This window comes from Oryza brachyantha, chromosome 5 (genome assembly GCF_000231095.2).
Source record: "Oryza brachyantha chromosome 5, ObraRS2, whole genome shotgun sequence".
Lineage (NCBI taxonomy): Eukaryota > Viridiplantae > Streptophyta > Magnoliopsida > Poales > Poaceae > Oryza > Oryza brachyantha.
In genome coordinates, this window is record NC_023167.2 from 13,418,063 (window position 1) to 13,436,114 (window position 18,052).

General features: G+C 43.3%; 2 protein-coding genes across 2 annotated transcripts; one reads left to right on the plus strand and one right to left on the minus strand.

The window, feature by feature from the left end:
• Positions 1–738: 738 nt before the first annotated feature.
• On the plus strand, positions 739–2,827 carry LOC102721451 (NAC domain-containing protein 48-like). The gene is made up of 3 exons (XM_015837121.2): positions 739–963; positions 1,058–1,332; positions 1,836–2,827. The coding sequence occupies exons 1-3, from the start codon at positions 771–773 to the stop codon at positions 2,316–2,318; spliced, it is 951 nt and encodes a 316-aa protein (XP_015692607.2). The 5' UTR covers positions 739–770; the 3' UTR covers positions 2,319–2,827.
• Positions 2,828–6,265: 3,438 nt separating this feature from the next.
• On the minus strand, positions 6,266–11,271 carry LOC102721738 (gibberellin 20 oxidase 2-like). Its single transcript, XM_040524371.1, has 3 exons — positions 10,637–11,271; positions 10,157–10,481; positions 6,266–6,571 (listed from the first exon to the last, which is right to left on the minus strand). The coding sequence occupies exons 1-3, from the start codon at positions 11,224–11,226 to the stop codon at positions 6,266–6,268; spliced, it is 1,221 nt and encodes a 406-aa protein (XP_040380305.1). The 5' UTR covers positions 11,227–11,271.
• Positions 11,272–18,052: the final 6,781 nt, after the last annotated feature.

Sequence of the window (18,052 nt, forward strand, 5' to 3'; positions counted from 1 at the left end):
AATATAAATCTATGAAAATATAAGTTATGATTAAAATATACTCACTTTGTTCCATAAAAATTAAAACTAAAATTAAATGTGACCCCTTATAGATGTGACCCTCAATTTGTCCAGATCCATTATGTTAGAAGTCATGTCAATTGTATTAGGAGAAGTCGCATTCTTTTTTAGGTTTAGTTTCTATGTGACAAATCAAGTATCTCATGGTAAATCTAATCATAATGAAATAAACATTAATTACATTAGTCTTGTAACAAAGACAAATAGTAAGCCGTGTATCCAAAGTTAACCACGGTCATCTTTCGAAAATCCTATGGAATATTTTATGGTACGTTATCACTGTCAGTGATGCACCTCACCCTTCGTTCCGTACATTCTCGGCGCAGCGAGGGGCCCCACGCCTTTCCTCTTTCGCTCCCGAACCCCGCCACGCGTCCCCATCTCGATGGCCCGCACGTTCCGGGGCCGGGCCCACCCGCCACATCCCGAAATGGAACACCTGTCCACGTGAGCCGCCATCCCACGGGGCCCCACCCGGCCGCCTCACCGCCCCGCCCGCGCGCGTCGTGCGCCGGTCCAAGCGCCCTGTCGTAAGCAGTGACAGAAGCCGTCACTCCCTCCCTCCCCACGCGTCGCGCTCCGGCGGTCGCCGTCGCCCCCGCCCCCGCTAGATATATGCCGCGCGCGCCGGCGCGGGCGTGGTTTCAAGCAAGCTCCTCCTCCTCCTCCTCCCCTCTCTCCCCGGAGTCAAGAAGAAGGAGGAGAAGGAGATGAGCGGCGGCGGAGCAGGAGGGGCGGCGGCGGAGAGGCAGGAGCTGCAGCTGCCGCCGGGCTTCCGGTTCCACCCGACGGACGAGGAGCTGGTGGTGCACTACCTCTGCCGGCGCTGCGCCGGGCTGCCCGTCGCCGTGCCCATCATCGCCGAGGTCGACCTCTACAAGTACGATCCATGGCAGCTGCCGAGTACGTCCTCCCGTCGCGCGACTCACCCCCATGCAAGCTCTCTCCCTCTGATTCGCGGGCCAAACCACCACGTCTAATCCATGCGTGCGTGCAGGAATGGCGCTGTACGGCGAGAAGGAGTGGTACTTCTTCTCCCCGCGGGACCGCAAGTACCCAAACGGGTCGCGGCCGAACCGCGCCGCCGGCTCCGGCTACTGGAAGGCCACCGGCGCCGACAAGCCGGTGGGCACGCCGAGACCGGTGGCCATCAAGAAGGCCCTCGTCTTCTATGCCGGCAAGGCGCCCAAGGGCGACAAGACCAACTGGATCATGCACGAGTACCGCCTCGCCGACGTCGACCGCTCTGCCCGCAAGAAGAACAGCCTCAGGGTTCGTGCTTAGGGCTTAATCTCATCGTTAATTACTCATCGCTAATCGTGCTTACACCAGTACAGATTTTGATGTGAATTAAAAAAAATCGAGTTGCTAATTACACTGACTGAGGGATAAGATAAGTACGGCCTTTTTCGAATGATAAATGATTCCTCTCTAGGTTAGGTTAGCATCCGTAGGCCGCCGCTTTCGTGCAAGTGTGAACGCCATGGATGCCGCGGCGATCGTCATCTCGCCTCCACACGCGCCAATAATTTATAAACTCTAGCTTTAAATTGCGGGCTACGATAGCGACGGAAGAGAGAGAGAGAGATGAGATGAGATGAGATATGCCCACCAATAATGCGCTTTGGAATTTCGGATTATTAATCGTAATTATTGCTGATAATTTTCTGATGGGTGGATTCATATTTATTTGTTTGTGATTACAAAACGATATGGTCTTGATTAAATTTGATTTTTTTTGGGTTTTTTTTTCCGGTATGGCTATGTTATTGCAGCTGGATGACTGGGTCCTGTGCCGAATCTACAACAAGAAGGGCGGCTTGGAGAAGCCGATCGGCGGCGGCGCCGGCGGCGGTGAGCGTGCCAATATGAGCCACGGGGAGGCTGCGGCGTCGGCCGGCTCGCCGCCGGAGCAGAAGCCGTCCGTGCTTCTGCCTCCGCCGCACGCGCAGCCGCCACCGCCTCCGCCGCCGCAGCCGTTCTCTGAGCTGGCGGCGTTCTACGACGTGCTGCGGCCGTCGGACTCGATGCCGCGGGCGCACGCCGACTCGAGCTGCTCGGAGCACGTGCTCACGACGTCGGCGTCGTCATGCGGCGTCGAGCGGCCGGAGGTGCAGAGCCAACCCAAGATCGCCGAGTGGGAGCGCACGTTCGCTGGCGCCGCCGACCAGGGCGGCTCGACGCTGGGCCAGCTCGACCCCGCCGCCGGCGACCCGCTCCTCCAGGACATCCTCATGTACTGGGGCAAGCCGTTCTGATCGGCTCGGCTCGGCTTGAGCTGGGAGGGGTGACTCGAGCGAGCCGCTAGAAATCGATCGGTGGCCGTTGGATGGCGAGCCGAGTTATTGGTAGCCGCCGGATGGGAGATGGAATCGCGTTTTAATTAGCAGTAATATGGACGGTGGCGATGAGACGCGGGAGCCCCGACATGCAGGTAGGAAGGAGATGTGATGCATGGTACTGTACTAGTATTACTTGAGAGTTAAACTGTATGTATATGCGATTAATTTGTTTGGCTAATGGCTCGATCGATCTGGTCACACCTTAGCATATTTTCTCTCTTGACTGTGTGTTTTTGGTAGCGGTACTAGTTTTCTATTTTTTTAAGAAGATTTGTTTCGGTCCAACAAAAAGTATCTCGAGATACCGGTATCTCGTGGTATGAAATCTTTCTGATCATTGGATGTAACATTGCACATCCTACTCAGCTAGATCCAATGGTGAAAAATGATTTAGTATCTTGAGGTACCGGTATCTCGAGGTATTTTTTGTTGTATCGGAGCAAATCTCTTTTTTAAGAGGATGTTTTTTACATCTTTAAAAATACCTTAGGTTACCACACTTTTTAGTATAAAAAGTTCGGTACATTAAGATACATTGTACCTGGAGATATCTTGAGGTACCAAAAATTTATACTAAAATTCTTGGTATCTTAATGTACTTTTTAAAGATGGTAAAAAAAACCCTTCTAAGAGAGTTTCTTTGCAATGTAGCATTATCGATAGAAAGAACGTAAGATTAAAGTGTCATGTCAACCTAAATCTTATAGATGGGAGAAAAAGAGGAAAAAAAAACAACACGAGTAACCGTTTAGATCAATCATAGAAAAAAAAGAATTAGAAGAGAGTAGATAGAAAGTAATTTTTTAAGAGGTTGGAGCTCGTTGAAAATCCTCATAAATTCTGTTTCGAAGCATTTTAAAGTAATTAGGAAGATGCACTTCTTCTTTGTTCCAAAAGGCCATAAATGGAATTTTTTCCATAGGATTTTAATTCCTTAAAATTCCGTTGCAAAAGAGCCCTAAATGCCCGGACATAATGTCGCATGCAACAAAAACGTGTGCTGCATTCATAACTACTGCCTTGTCGTGCTTGATTTCTTCCATACATGAAAAGGTAAAAAGAAAGCATCGCTGGCCAAATGTACGAGAGGTTTTGTGCTTCCCATTCGGCGTGCGTGTCAACTACATCCGCGTAGTGATTTCTCTTAGACCAGCTCCCACGTTTGTCGATTATTGCCCAGACAATAACAGCTAGATGGTTGTTTATTTGTCTGTGGAAATATGGAACGTACACAATATCCACTCAACTCAATACAGATTTCAAGTTATTTTTCACGTGAAAATTGTTTCTGCGAAAAAAGTTGATGCGCGACGTACCTGGTCAGACCGTCACTGACACATTATATTCACGGAGAGAGGGAGACAGACGACACAACGCAGGCGCAGCACGCGTTTGCAGACGCCAGAATTCCATCCACGAGATCGATCGAGCCGCGCGCGCAGGCGCACCGACGAGGACGACCACGATGGCGCTCGGAGAAGTCCGGGAACTCGTTTTAAAATTTTTTTATTGAATAAATCTTTTTAGTATGTAATTTTATTACTAAAGGCAAATTTTTTTAAAAAAACTGAACCGGCCACCACAGTTGGTGAGATAACGCTGTCACGTAGCCTGGTCGGTGTGGCATGGCGTGGCGTAGCAATCATGTCAGCAAGACAATGCTGTCATGCCACCGACAATAGCGTGACAAGCTGTTTCGCCATGCCAATATTGGTGACATGGCTGGAAATATTTTACTCGGAGGTTTAGCAATAAAATTATTTATTAAAAGGTTTAAAAAATAAAAAAAATCACCGGTCGCTGGGGTCAATGGGCACGTGCGCGCGCGCGCCCGGTAGACGCGCCGTGCCGACAGACGATTAGCCCGGGGCGGCGGAAGGATGGCCGGCCGGCCGGCCGGCGAGCCTAGCTCGGCCACACACGTCGAGCATGCGTATCTGCACGAGAGATGATAAGAAAAAGCAATAAGCCAGGCTGCGTTCGACGGCGGATATATAACTGGCGCGAAAAACGTTACAATACATGATTAATTTATTATTAGTTATAAAAACTATAAAATAGATTAATATATTTTTTAAATCAATTTTTCTATAAAAAAATTAAACAACACAATGTTTAGCAATTTGAAAAACGTGCACATGTAAAACGAACGAGAGAACCTGATAATTGTAGGGGTTGTCGAACGTGGCCTAAATTTTCTTTGACTCCCTCTATCATATATCGGATCTAATGCGTCACAAAATCATGTGAAATAACTCTCTAAGTGGTAAAACCGTGCAAAAACTCCCTCAACAGTATTAACGGTTTTTCCACGGTGTCCACATGGCTAATCATCAGATAAAACAAAGAGTCAAACTCATATGTCACATATTTTAATTCAGCCCAACTATACCACGGATTCTACAGGGATGGGAGAAGTTATGTTGGTGCCGTTACTTTCATGCCTTTGCGTGCCGAATATCTAATTTTCACGCCAGACAAGTTGCCTCGGTTTTGCGCACCCCAACATGCTCAACCTCGCCGGCGAGCTCTCTCTGGCGTCACTCGGTACCTTGCAGGCACAATTGTGATAAACACGATGTGTCTGTTGGATAAAACTCAGTTTCATGCCCCTCTCCCGTGAGCTTGCAGACACAGCTGTCGTCGGCATGTGAATGATACCCGTTGGTAACATATATTACATATGTTATCAAATAGTATCGTTGTTACGTAGTATTATCAATATTACTCTCTCTATATTTTTTTTATATGATGCTATTGACTTTTATGTCATGTTTGACCATTCGTCTTATTCAAAAAAAATTATATAATTATTAATTATTTTGTTATAATATAATTTATTATTGTAGGAAATTATAATTTTGTATATTTGGATATAAATTTTAAATAAGACGAATAGTCAAACGTAATTCTAAAGTCAACGGTGTCATATACGAGGGGCGTACTTCGTACCATAGGATACCCAGGTATCATTTATACCAGAGGTCGGCGTCGCCGGTGCAGTAGCGAGGCGAGTGGAACAGCATGCGGCGAAGCAGGCGGATGGGAGCAACGTGTGAGGAGCCCATCGCGGAGGGGCCAGCATTGGGAAGGGCAACACCGGCAACGAATCAAGCAGAGTCGCCGGAGTGGACGGAGGCAGAGTGCAGGCAACCAAAGTGGAGCAACGCGTGGAGAGGCTTGCACGGATGGGAGCAAAGCGGAGGGGCAGTAGGTCGGTTCATCAGGAAATCCCGTCGAATACGGAAGTTTGTTGGTAGATTATCTGTTAATAATTTGTATAGCAGGACTGGGTTATCTCTTGGAGGTCAAGCAGTGAAAAACCGCCGTCGAAACAGTCAAGAGTAATTTTGCACGGGCGGTGACTCCGGTTATATAATATGGGGTTGGGGACCGGCCCACCGGTGACAAACGAAAAACTCAAAGAGTTCACGTCGTGGACCAAGCAACTCCAGCCCACGAAACATGCATGTACTGGGCTAAGCCAGCATCCGAGCTGCAATATTCGGCGATACACGGGCCATACAGGGTCAAGTCTTGGTCTCACACGTGGCCCAATTCGCAACACTCGCGCCAGAAGCCGGCTGTGCCGGGGCCCGGCCGATCGATCGAGCTCCGGCGAACCGGAAGAACCGATATATCTCGTAAAAGTAGCTACCAAAATCTGGATAATTTGGGAACGACATTTCAATCTCAAATCCTTATATATATATATATCGATGAAGCACTCGGCTGACCAATGAGCTGCCCATAATAAAAATTACAGGTGCAATAATCATATGCTAGTAGTAAAAATACTAGTTCGATTAGGCCAATATAATGCAGTAACTATATATATATATGGAGTAAGGCTAGCGAGGCGCCTAGACGGTGGCCGCCTGGGTCGCCGCCGGCGGGCTGGCCGCCGGCGCGGCGCCGGAGCAGGCGGGCGGGCTGAGCCAGTGCGCGAACGCGTCGAGCGTGCGGGTGTCGGCGCGGTAGTGGCGCTGCGTGAAGCGCATGAAGTCGGCCCAGGTGAAGTCCGGGTAGAGCCGCCGCTCGCCGCAGGCCGGCGGCCGCACCACGCGGTCGTCGCGCGGGCAGAGGAAGAACGCCAGCGACCGCCGCTCCTGCTCCCGCCGCACCACCGCCCTGTGCAGGCAGCTCTTGTACCGCCCGTTCGTCAGCGCCTGCATGCGTGTCCAAGATCGATCACCATCAGTATCACATTTATGATTAAATGCCAAATTTAAAGAGTGACAGAAAGTTAAACATCCTGAAAATTATAGTTACGTTTCGAGTGTGATTTTGGTTGGATGGGATTGATACGATGGATTGCATGCTAAGATATGGGCGGTTGGGACAGTACAGTGCAATGTGTGGTACGGGCAGGGCATGCAGACGTGCGAAGTCGAGTCGGAGTGAGACGTGGTCGAGTCACTCCTCCCCGCCCGCCCTCGTCGCTGTGCCGGCCGGGCCGGCGCAAAAATTAAAGCCTGGCGCCGAAACGAGAGCGGGCCGGGTGGGGGGAAAACGACGGCGCCGCGCGGCGCGGCGGGGGCGGGGCCCGCCGGCCACCACCACCGCCTGCCTGCGGCCTGCGGCCTCTGCATCCGTCGCTCTCCGTCTCCGGCTCCGGCCAAAATAGGCAAGCGTCCAAACCGGCGGAAAAGAGAAACAGCCCTGTAGCTTTTCTCAGTGCGGAAGAGACGAGCGACCTCAGCACTACCCACCCGTAGTACCGTGCCATCAGAGTGCGTCAGAGGACAGGACAGATGATATCTTAGCTCGTGGTAGGTGAAAATCTTTGCACAAGGCTTAACTCGATTGGACATTGGAGGCTTCTTATGGCTGTAGTTTTTTTTTTTCATAAATTCATAACTTCTAACACATCGGGATACCTTACGAACTTCTAACTTACCAGGATACCTGTATCAGCGGCAGTTTTTTCTTAATTTCTAACTTAACAACTATCTAGGTTCTTACGTGGAATCTAATCAAGAAAATTATGTAAATTATGGGCATCCATCTTTTTAAAATTGGATTCGTATCAAATGGCTATCCACCCACCCATGTTTACTACTAAGAATCTTGAGCTCACTAAATAGGGTCTATATAAGACAGAACATAGTGGTGCCATGCTACATATATAGGATTTGTTAAACCTCTAATAAGCATGATTGGCTTAAAAAATATCATTTGTTCACAATCGATGCACTGTGTAGCCATACTACATATGTTTATCTCGTGGAACCTTGACACTGCTAGGTGCATGGGGTTGAAAATAACTCATCACTGTAATACGAGAGCAAGAGTTTGGCTCATAATTTTTATGAGGCGAGCGAAAGGTTCAGGGTGAGAACGATGAAATATTGTTAGAGGATTTTTAAAGTCGTATGATATCCATTTTAAGTAGGATGCTTCAGAAAACAATCTCAGATATGTTCTTACCGGAGAAGGTAGGTAAAACTACAGTGTCTCACCTGCAACGTGTGTATAAAGCCTCTATTCTACTATCAGATGTAGCTGCTCCCTTCACGTCTAAGGTAATTTTTTATTTATCAATATATATGATCAATTTTATATTTATATTATATATGGTATATGTTATACTCATAACAACTTAAAAAGTTATATAAGTTATATTGCGTATAATAAAAATTCTAGATATACCACTACATATAAGCATCTTGTTCTGTCTCGTTTGTACTACTGGTTTCAGAAAACCTCCTCTGGTAATGCACCCTTGAAAAGTGGTTTTGGCAGGGATCGTTTTACATGTGGTAAATAGCAATGTAAATCAAAAGTCACGTAGTTGGAAAACACCATCGTATGTGTCATTGGCATGTGGACATGTCATTTTCACATATGATGGTATTTTGCAACTTGTGTACTATCTTTTATATGTCAATTTTTAAATTCTCTCTATTTGTAAATTTTTGTCACTCTAGATCAATATCAAAAAACAACTTACATAAATAAGCTAATGTGACTTAAAACAAAAATTATATTTTGGAAACTGTCTACGAACTAATAATGCAAGCAGAACTGTTAGCTGATACTAGCCAGGGGTGACGCCTCGTTTTGTTATGGTATTATAGTATATATGGAGAGAAGATGCTAACGACACGTCCAAAATAGCCTAACAGCATATGTTGTTGCTAATAACTATGGATAAAGATGATATGCAAAGTCACTCACTACTAAAAAGTTGCTAATCACGTACGGCTAAAAATGTTTTTTTCCCAGTCGGCTGATAGTCCCAACTGTGACTAAAGGCCTATAAAAATAAAGAAATTTCACATACTGCATGCGAGCACCAGTTTTCGGATGGTTAATTATGATTATATTACTACATTTTTTTGACCTTTTGGATGGTTATGATGGTATTAATTACTACATGGCCGACAATAGTTATATGCTCTCGTTATTATCTTTCCCATTAAGTGTGATCGCCTTGTCGAATGTCTGCACACGTAAATAACTGAATTATATATGCATTCTATCAGGTAGCTATATCCTAAAATATTTCGAAAACCCACTGTTTACTTCGGCTTAATAATTCTTATCGTTTCGAATAAGTATGTGGTTAAATTTCTATTTCTTTTACTATTAATAATTTTTAAAACATTTAGTTTGAAAACACGATAAAACATATAAGTACATGTTAGTGAAAAATAACACTTTAATAAAAGTGTATATATATATTATAATAGATAATTATAGTAAAACATAAATTTAAAATTCATGCCATTATTCAAAATGTTAAGAATTATTAAACTGGATGGATGAGTAATTCTCTATCCCTTACAGTAGAGTTGCATAGAATATTATACAACTCTGGCACATGTACTGAAAAGTACGTTTATACAGAAATCCAAGCATGATTTTGATTTTATAAAAAAATTCGAGGTGACATTTCCTAGCCAACAGCTGGAAGAGTTTGTGCATGATGCTCTTTCTTCCATCTAAAGTTCTAAACCAAATATTTTTTCCAACGTGAACTTGCAAAAGACAGATGGCAATGTCAACACCCGTCTTGTGCTAGATTCTCTTATCAGTGGTGCATCTGGTGTTCATGCGTGGTGCACACGTGGCACCCTACGAGTAAATAAGAAAGAAAAAAAAGAAGAACAACAATGAGCTAGTGTGATGCCTTCTTTTCCCTATCTAGCCATGTAAATTTACTTTGAAATTAAAAGGAGATGCCAGCAATTGGCGACACGTGTCTGATGATGCTGGATGCTCTCTAGGAAGCCATCGTCCTATTAATAGGTGTAACAACTTCTTTCACGTTTATTCACGTTTAAGATATAAAAACACCTTCATACATATTTCTGCTCTCACCTAATAAAAAGTATAAACTCGTGTATCATTTATATGAGATCCAATGATATTTATACTTTATGTTGAATGAGAACAAAAATATATATGGAGGTGTTTCTGAATCATAGACGTGAAGTGAGTAGTTACACACGGTAATATAATCTAATTTTCTGTATGTATGTATATTTGTATAGGAACAGAATGTAGTGAATCGAGAAAAACAAAATGGTGAGCGACATCGATGAGAGCACTATTTTCGTACTTGTGGCCAGGACGATCGATGCTAAGGCTGCTAATCGTCCGTGCCGTACGTGTGCAACGACGACACGGGTGGAGCAAAGGACACGATCGACGAGCAAGCTAGCTGGAGCTAGACGACGACGACACCATCATGGCCGGACGACGACACAGTGACCGAGATCTCCGACTAAACGCACGCACGCACGTACCATGAAGGTGTCGCCGATGTTGACGACGAAGGCGCCGGGCTCCGGGCGCACGGGCCGCCACGCACCGCCGACGAGCACCTGGAGGCCGTGGACGTCGCCGTCCTGCAGGAGGACGGTGAGCGCCGACGGGTCGCAGTGCGGCCCCGTCCCCAGCGTCCTCTCCGGCTCCGGGCAGGGCGGGTAGTAGTTGCACCGCATGATGGAGCAGCTGTCCGCGAAGAAGTCCCTGTAGTAGCCGCTCCCCAGCCCCAGGCTCTCGCCGAGGACCGCCATTATCGCCATCGACACCTCCTCCATCGCCTCGCAGTACGCCTGGTACACCTCGCTGCATCACAAACACATCGATCCATGGCGGGCATCCATTAGTTCGATCTCGTGCTCTCGATGTATGATCGATCGATCGCATGCAAAGGCCTTGTACGTGGCTACGTGAGCATGGAGACGACGATCCAAGTGTTGCGTGCATGGCCGTGAATTTACCCTAGGGGTTTGAAGGCGTCGCCTAGGGTGGAGGCGAAGTAGTCCGCGACGAAATCGTCGTTGCCGCCGTGGCGGTGGCCGAAGGAGAGCGTCTCCTTCCAGGGTAGGTTGGCGACGAAGCGGTCGGAATGGGCGGTGGTGTAGCCGGTGACCATCCCGGGGGCGCGGCGGGCGCGCTGCTTCGTGGCGAGCGGCAGGCGGAAGAAGCCGGCGGCGCCGTCGAGCGCCGCGCGCGCCAGCGCCGGGGGCACGCCGTGCCCGCTCACCTGGAAGAACCCGTGGCTCTCGCACGCCGCGGCCACCTGCGCGACGGCGCGGCGCATCCCGGAGGCGTCGCGCAGCGCCGCGCCGAGGTCGACCACGGGCACGTCCAGCTCCCTCGGCGACGACGGCAGCGCGTCGGTCCGCTGCCAGATGAACGGCGCCGGGATCTTTGGCTGGCGCCAGAGGTCAAGGACGGCGACGTCGCCGTTCGCCCCGTCGTTGTCGGTGGCGTCGTCTCCTCTCTTGACCGGAAGGCTTCCGCCGCGAGCTGATTCCACCATGGCCACGAGCTTGCTCGCTTCCGGCGCGTTCGACATGTAAACCATGGCAGTGCTGCTAGGTAGCTAGCTGGCTGCGCGTATGGTCGAGCCGTTCTGCACTGCAGAGTGTGCGAGAGAGGAGCAGAGTGTGTGCTATTTGTAGTGGGAGTTGTGTACGGGGGAGGAGATGCAAGTGTCGATCGGGCGAGCTTGGAGAATGAAGGGGGAGATGCACGTACTCCCAGCTATAATCATCCCCCGTAACCCTCTTTTATCTTTTTTAACTTCTTTTATCCGTTCTAATATATTTTGACAGGCCTTCTGCCGTCGTCATTTTTTTAAAAAAGAATAAAGAGAGAGATGCACGTATGTAGGTAGGCTTGTTCAAAACCCAGGTTAGGTCGGGTTTTGGATCAGGCTTAGAAAAAACCCGTCCAAAAAAAATCTAGACATGAGCTTGGCTCAAGTTCGATAATTTTAGAAAAATTGAAGCCTTTACCCAGCGTGATCCACAGGGCTTTCTTGTGTCTGTTTTAGGCTTTCTCGCACTTTTTTCATATATTTTGGGCACTTTTGACTTTTGGAATTGAATATCTAAGCCTAAGCTCAGCCTGATGCATAGTTAGGTCGAGCAGTGGAGCTCAAGATTTTTCGAACCGGAGATCGGTCGGGCTAGACTTAAACAATGCCGACATATCGGTATGCACTAAGGAAACAACTCCTCCAACTTACTGTCATCTGATTTTAAGTGATAGATGTATGGGTCCATATATCTGGAAGCTCACATGTTAGCTAACTATGTTAGAGGACAATACGTCGTAGGAAATTTATCCACGTACTACTCCTTTTGGTTTTTATTTGACGCCAATGATTTTTTGATTATCATTCATTTTATTCAATGTTTTATGCAAATATACAATATAACAAATCATTTTCTTAAAGTATATTTTTTAATAAATCAAATCATAACAAAATAATTAATAACTATATATATTTTTAAATAAAATAAATGGTCAAACGTTGAAACAAAAATCAACGACATCAAATAAAAAACAGAGAGAGTGATATTTAGGCATATTTATTTTTGAGTAAAATACACTACTGGCTATACCCAAGTTATACTCTAAACCACATTTAAACATAAAGTGAACTTTACAAAACGTTGGATCAAATTATCATGAATTTCTATATATAAGAGTGTGTATATATCACAAAACTGTGTATAGATTCAGCACTAATTAATCTTTCATAAAACCACGGATTCAAGGCATTATATAAAGTCCCCCGGGGAAAGTATTCTAAACTCTCGAGGGGATATTGTCTCGTTATATCTAAATAGTAATAAAAAAATTTAAAAAAATATAAAGATAGATTAATATAAGATATATCACTAGACAAACATGCAAGTTCAAATATGACTTTTATAATCCACAATAAAAATAACAAATGGAACTATGAATACTATATGCATACTCACAGTCATATTTATTATTTTTGTTATGGATAGTAGAAGTCATATTTGAACTTACATGTTTACGTAGTGATATATCATATATTAATCTATCTTTATAATTTATTTCAAATTTTTTTAATAACTATTGAGATTACATGCAATAAACGAGGGATGTCCTCTCGGGGGTTTAAAATCCACTCCCCCTCTGCAGTGTGGCCTTGGCGATCGAGCAATGGGAGCGGTGTCGGCCTGATCCTCGGCGTTCGGCGATCAACAGTGGCCTTGGCGTGCAGCGGCGGACTCTTGTGATCTTGTCGTTGGCCAGCAAGCAGCGACAACCACGTTAATTGGCCTCAGCTTCAGCCCGACAAGTATGTAGTGACGGCGACGACCTTGGCCTCTGGTACACTGCGGTGGTTACGTATTTGATGTGATTGTGTGTTCTTACCGTTCTATCTTTTCACTTATGTTTTTATGTGAAAAAATTAAATTTTAAAAATTTTAAGCCTAGAGTTATTTTTGAGGTTTTATTATAGCTTATTTTCTACTTTTAGATCACTCACTCTCTATATATATAATCCATAAAAAAACTCTCTATATATATATATATGTTTCTATAAATTATTTTAAAATCATAATATGTGGTTTCGCTCGTACTTATCAAAAGCAAAACGATGAAGCAGTTAGTTTGTAAAAATTTATGAGGTTACTTTCATTTTTAGGACATGGATGATCATCTATTCTTGATTCTTATATGGGATGTAAATGATTTTGTGATTCTGGATTTAGTTTTGGTGATGACCCTCTAGTTCAAAGAGTTGGATCAATTCGAGCCAACTCTACGTTTTTTTTTTTTGGGTGGGGGGGGGTGGATTCGTGACCCTCTCTTATTCACGACGGTTCTGATTTTGTTGATGAGAAATGTTCACCGGTGCCTAAAGTTTTGGCTGGTTGGGGGAACCAACAAAGATGCTAGTTCCTATCTAGCACTTAAGCCTATATATGTATTAGTGTTACCTAAAGATTATAAAATTTCTCTGACGTATATGTTTTTTTAACATTGAGAAATTTTTCACATAAGCAAAAAAAAAAAGAGAGAGGAAGAATCATTCCTCACCAATTCAGATTTATGGGTCTTCACATAAACTTATCCTAGAACAAGTGCCATCTTGCATGAACATATCAATGGTGGTGTACCCCTCAATTAATTAGGAACATTTGCTATCAGAGAGAAACACCGACGACGTCCTATGGATATGGGATGTTGTTGACAGTTTTTCCCTTGCCTGCAACTTCTTGATAGCTCACAATTTGATTCTCGTCATCTTCCATACCACATCACAATCACCATTGTCATTGTCGACATAAGGTGCCTCCACCCTTGCTACACAACTAGGCCACGTTCGTCTCTTGCCTTAGTTAACTTATCCTTTCTCGTTTTCCTCGTATATGTTTTTCGAACCGCTAAACGATGTATTTTAAAATAATCTTTTTTAAAAACTCATATTAATCTATTTTATATTTTTTTAATAATTAATAATTAATAAATTATATACTAATCTATTATTATATTTTTCATATATAAGTTAACTTATCCTTACCATTCGAACATCCGAACGCGGCCTAGGGACACTGGCCAACTAATTCAATTCGCGATCATCATTGGCGAAGACAGGTCAGGGCCAGTGACGTATACGTCATTGGGGCTGGCTAGAGAGATCGGAGCCAGTGGTGTATACGTCAGTGGGGCTAGGTCTCTAGTCCTCCAGATATGTCCTTGGTCGGAGCATTCAATCATATTTTAGAAAATAAATTTAAAATCCTAAACCTCAATTTGTTGAAAGGTAATTCTGAGGGTGAATGCTACGGCAATCATGCATTGTCATTCTCCGTTCTAGGCTTCTAGCTAACTATTCACTATTTGGCCTTATACCTTTTTGCTCATGTATGAATTGAACCTTGGGCTTTCTTTCCTGAAGTTGGATCAAAAGATTTTGTGACAAAATGAGCTTGTGCTACGTTCGTTAAGAAAAGTTTTATTTCTCACTTTTTTTTTGTTTTGAGGTGGCATTAAATGTATATGAGATAGTACTAACTAATCTAATTGGGGGGGGGGGGGGGGGCAAAAATGTACTATCGCAACTACTCCCATTATAAATTTTGTACATTACTAATTAAAGAAACAATGAAAATAAAGGTGAATATTCCCAATAGAAAAACCGATGGACAAGACATTTTTACAGAAAATATATTTGTATGTTTTTTTACAATATGATAAAATATTATGGTTTATGCACATTAAATCATGGGCATTCAGCTAATTTCTTTAGAAGCAACAAGAGTAACATATCTATATGTACCTAAACTAATTGGGTGTTTCCCAGAAACTATCACATTTAAAGCTAATCTATTATGATTTTATGAATGATGAAATCACGAACATGTGTAATTGATCCATAATGAATTCAACTAGGTAATTACTAATTAATTTTTTTTATAAAATTGCTAAAACATGAAAATGTAGTAATTGTGACTTTTAACCCGAGTAAAACTCGATATGAAATTTACTAAATCTTGCCAAATCGACTCCACACTAATTAATATGATTCAGTTTAATTGATTCTTAATTTCAGATTTACTAAAGCATGAAAAATATTTAAAAAGAATTTAACATGCATGTACAATTCAATATATTTATTAATTAAGATCTTTTATAATTATTAAATCATAAAATTTATCTTTTGATATTTTTTAAATATAAATAACAAGGGCTACTCAACACACGGATTGACGATTGTGTGGTTAATTAGGAACAAGCTTAAGTAATTTCAGGCATATGAGGTTCTTTGATACGTTCTTTTATGGCGGACAGTTTTGTATAAGTCACCATCCTTCACCGAACGCGCATTAGTGAGAAAAACTCGTGGCTCGAGTTTTTCTTTTCCTGTCGGTAGTAAAACTATTCTATAATATTTATTTTTCTAATCTATTAAATTAGATCTACTTATGCAATTGCTACAACAACATTAGTTAGTAGTATAATATTTATTCTACCAGTTATACAACTCTAAATTAATAAATAGTCATATTCTTCTATATATGGAGGAACCTGTGCTATTAGTATAATATTAATTATCAGTAGAGAGCACTGTAACTAATCTCCGTACGAGAGGCCCCCTCATACATTCATGAAACAGGTACTTCCAATATGCCCATTAGGCACATTTGACTAGGTACAACAAACTGAAAAAAAAAACTCAATACATTTATTTACAGAAAGCAAAATACGTACTATGTATGCTAATGTTTGAATGGGTCAAAAAAGTACCTATTCATGTTGGGAATAAATTGAAATGTCTACATCCCCATTTTCCGCTTATGGTTGTAAGCCAAAATTTAAATTTTAAAACTTAAATTTACAATATATTTTAAATTTTTTCATCGTAGTTTATTTTTAGGCTTACCTTTTAAATCACTAAGAATATATATATATATATATAATTTATACTTATATTTATAAATATATTGCTTGACTTTTTCATCAAATAAGCCAAATAATCGCCATCTCTAGCATAGATATATGGGACGAGGCAAGACAAGGACACATGCATGAACCATGCATGCATGCATGCAAACATGTCCGTTCCATTGGTCTTCTTGGAGAAATCGAATTATATCTACAGGGAAAGGAATAAGCTTATGGGGTTGCATATCTGCAGCATTACTGCAGAAATTAGTCCTTAATTAATTTGCTTCCATTTTCTTATGTTCCAAACCGGTATTTATATATATCCAAGTTCATAAAGCACTACCAAGTTCCAAACAGGTACTTAAGCATGAAGGATATTGGTTCACCGTTGTTGGCTTTTTGTGTACTAGCAAAGTACCCATGCTTTGCAATGGTACATCAAATGCTTCATAAATTCTTTGAGAGTGGTAAACTTGTATTTTAGAGATAAAATGAGATATTAATAACATGGAGAAAAACTATTTTTTAACACTAAAGAATATATATTAGTCGGTAAAAAAACATGACAGGTGGTGGGATGGCAGGTTCACTGTCACCACTGTTACTTTTTTTTTTTAAGTAGTATAGATGTGTGCGTACGTTTTGGAGGTGCGGGTGTTGGGTGGAACGGCAACTTTAGAGAGAGGTCACACCGGTAAAAGCTCTAAAAGTGGACGGAATGTATGTTAATTAGTATGTTTAAACGATAGACAGTGCTTGCTTAACCACGTCGGCGCAGCGAGAATATAGCTCATCGGAGTGGTTGGGAGACGATGACAATGGACAGAATAACATAAGCCAAAGGAAGTAAGGGATAAGAGGCTCGGAAAAAAACCAAGACGGCAATGAACGTGACCATTAAATCTTGTCGGTGCCATATGAAGAGAAAGAGAGGAATATAATGATCTTTTTGGAACTAGTTATAATCCTTAAATAAATACTTTAAAAAGCTATTGTACTACTGACAAAATACTCCTAGGCGAACATTGAACTGGCCGGCCAATGGCAACTAGCCAAGCTGCAAGAATCTAGCTTTTTCAACGATGACTCATTTGGCGATACACACTGAGCAAGATGACAATCCGGGAACAATATTGTACGTGGAGCTCTCAACAGGGCCTGGCTCTTTCATGGTCCAACGTTGTGGTTTCCAATAGCAGCCAAGATAAAATCATAGTGCCACACATGTCGCGTGCGAACCTCATGAGATCGACAAGCACTGAAAGGTGGATCACATTTCTCAGATCGAACAGCGGTGCCCACTGTAAAACGAAAAAGAAAAAAAAACGTTGTTCCTTCCTGTATGCACAGTTGCACAGATGTCGAAGGCTTGTCATATCCATACGTACATCTAACATATGGTACACATTAATATATGGGAGTTGTTACGTTTGAGGTGACTGAATTGCTAGAAATTTTGGTCGCCTTCAACTTATCGCTGGATTAGAGGGAAGAATGGGGTGGGAAATGGGCAATAGTCGGTAGATGACAGTGATTCCTAATCGGTAGTGGTACGTACAAGCGACTATGATGCTTTAAAACTCCACTAAACAAACCTAGGTTTAGGTTTTGGAAATGGGGTTAGGAGGAAGGGCTAGGGAAGGCAGAAGGGGGTTTTTACTGGGCTCAAAGGGATAGCCTTGGGCGGTGGGCAGTAACAATGGAGATCAATGGTGGACTTAACCGGTGGTGGAAAAAATGTCGTGAGGTTAGGAGACGGTGCTCGATGATGGTGAATCCGACAACATGAGCCGTCGGAGACAGAGAAGACAGTGGCGCAAGGGGCCAAGATGGTGCAACCACTAGCTTTTGGGAGACGGTTAGCTTTAGGAGGAAGAGAGAATTACGAAGGACACAAGTTGATGACAATGGTATTGCATAGTATTTTGTCAAGATTTGATAATTCTCAATTTGGGCGGAGATGAGGCACA

Excerpts from the sequence above, each read along its gene's own strand:
- LOC102721451 (XM_015837121.2), top strand. The coding sequence starts at position 771 with ATGAGCGGCGGCGGAGCAGGAGGGGCGGCGGCGGAGAGGCAGGAGCTG. Across the intron at positions 964-1,057 it reads CGATCCATGGCAGCTGCCGA|GAATGGCGCTGTACGGCGAG; the intron begins GTACGTCCTCCC and ends GCGTGCGTGCAG. Across the intron at positions 1,333-1,835 it reads GCAAGAAGAACAGCCTCAGG|CTGGATGACTGGGTCCTGTG; the intron begins GTTCGTGCTTAG and ends ATGTTATTGCAG.
- LOC102721738 (XM_040524371.1), bottom strand. The coding sequence starts at position 11,226 with ATGGTTTACATGTCGAACGCGCCGGAAGCGAGCAAGCTCGTGGCCATG. Across the intron at positions 10,482-10,636 it reads GACGCCTTCAAACCCCTAGG|CGAGGTGTACCAGGCGTACT; the intron begins GTAAATTCACGG and ends TTTGTGATGCAG. Across the intron at positions 6,572-10,156 it reads ACATCGGCGACACCTTCATG|GCGCTGACGAACGGGCGGTA; the intron begins GTACGTGCGTGC and ends ACACGCATGCAG.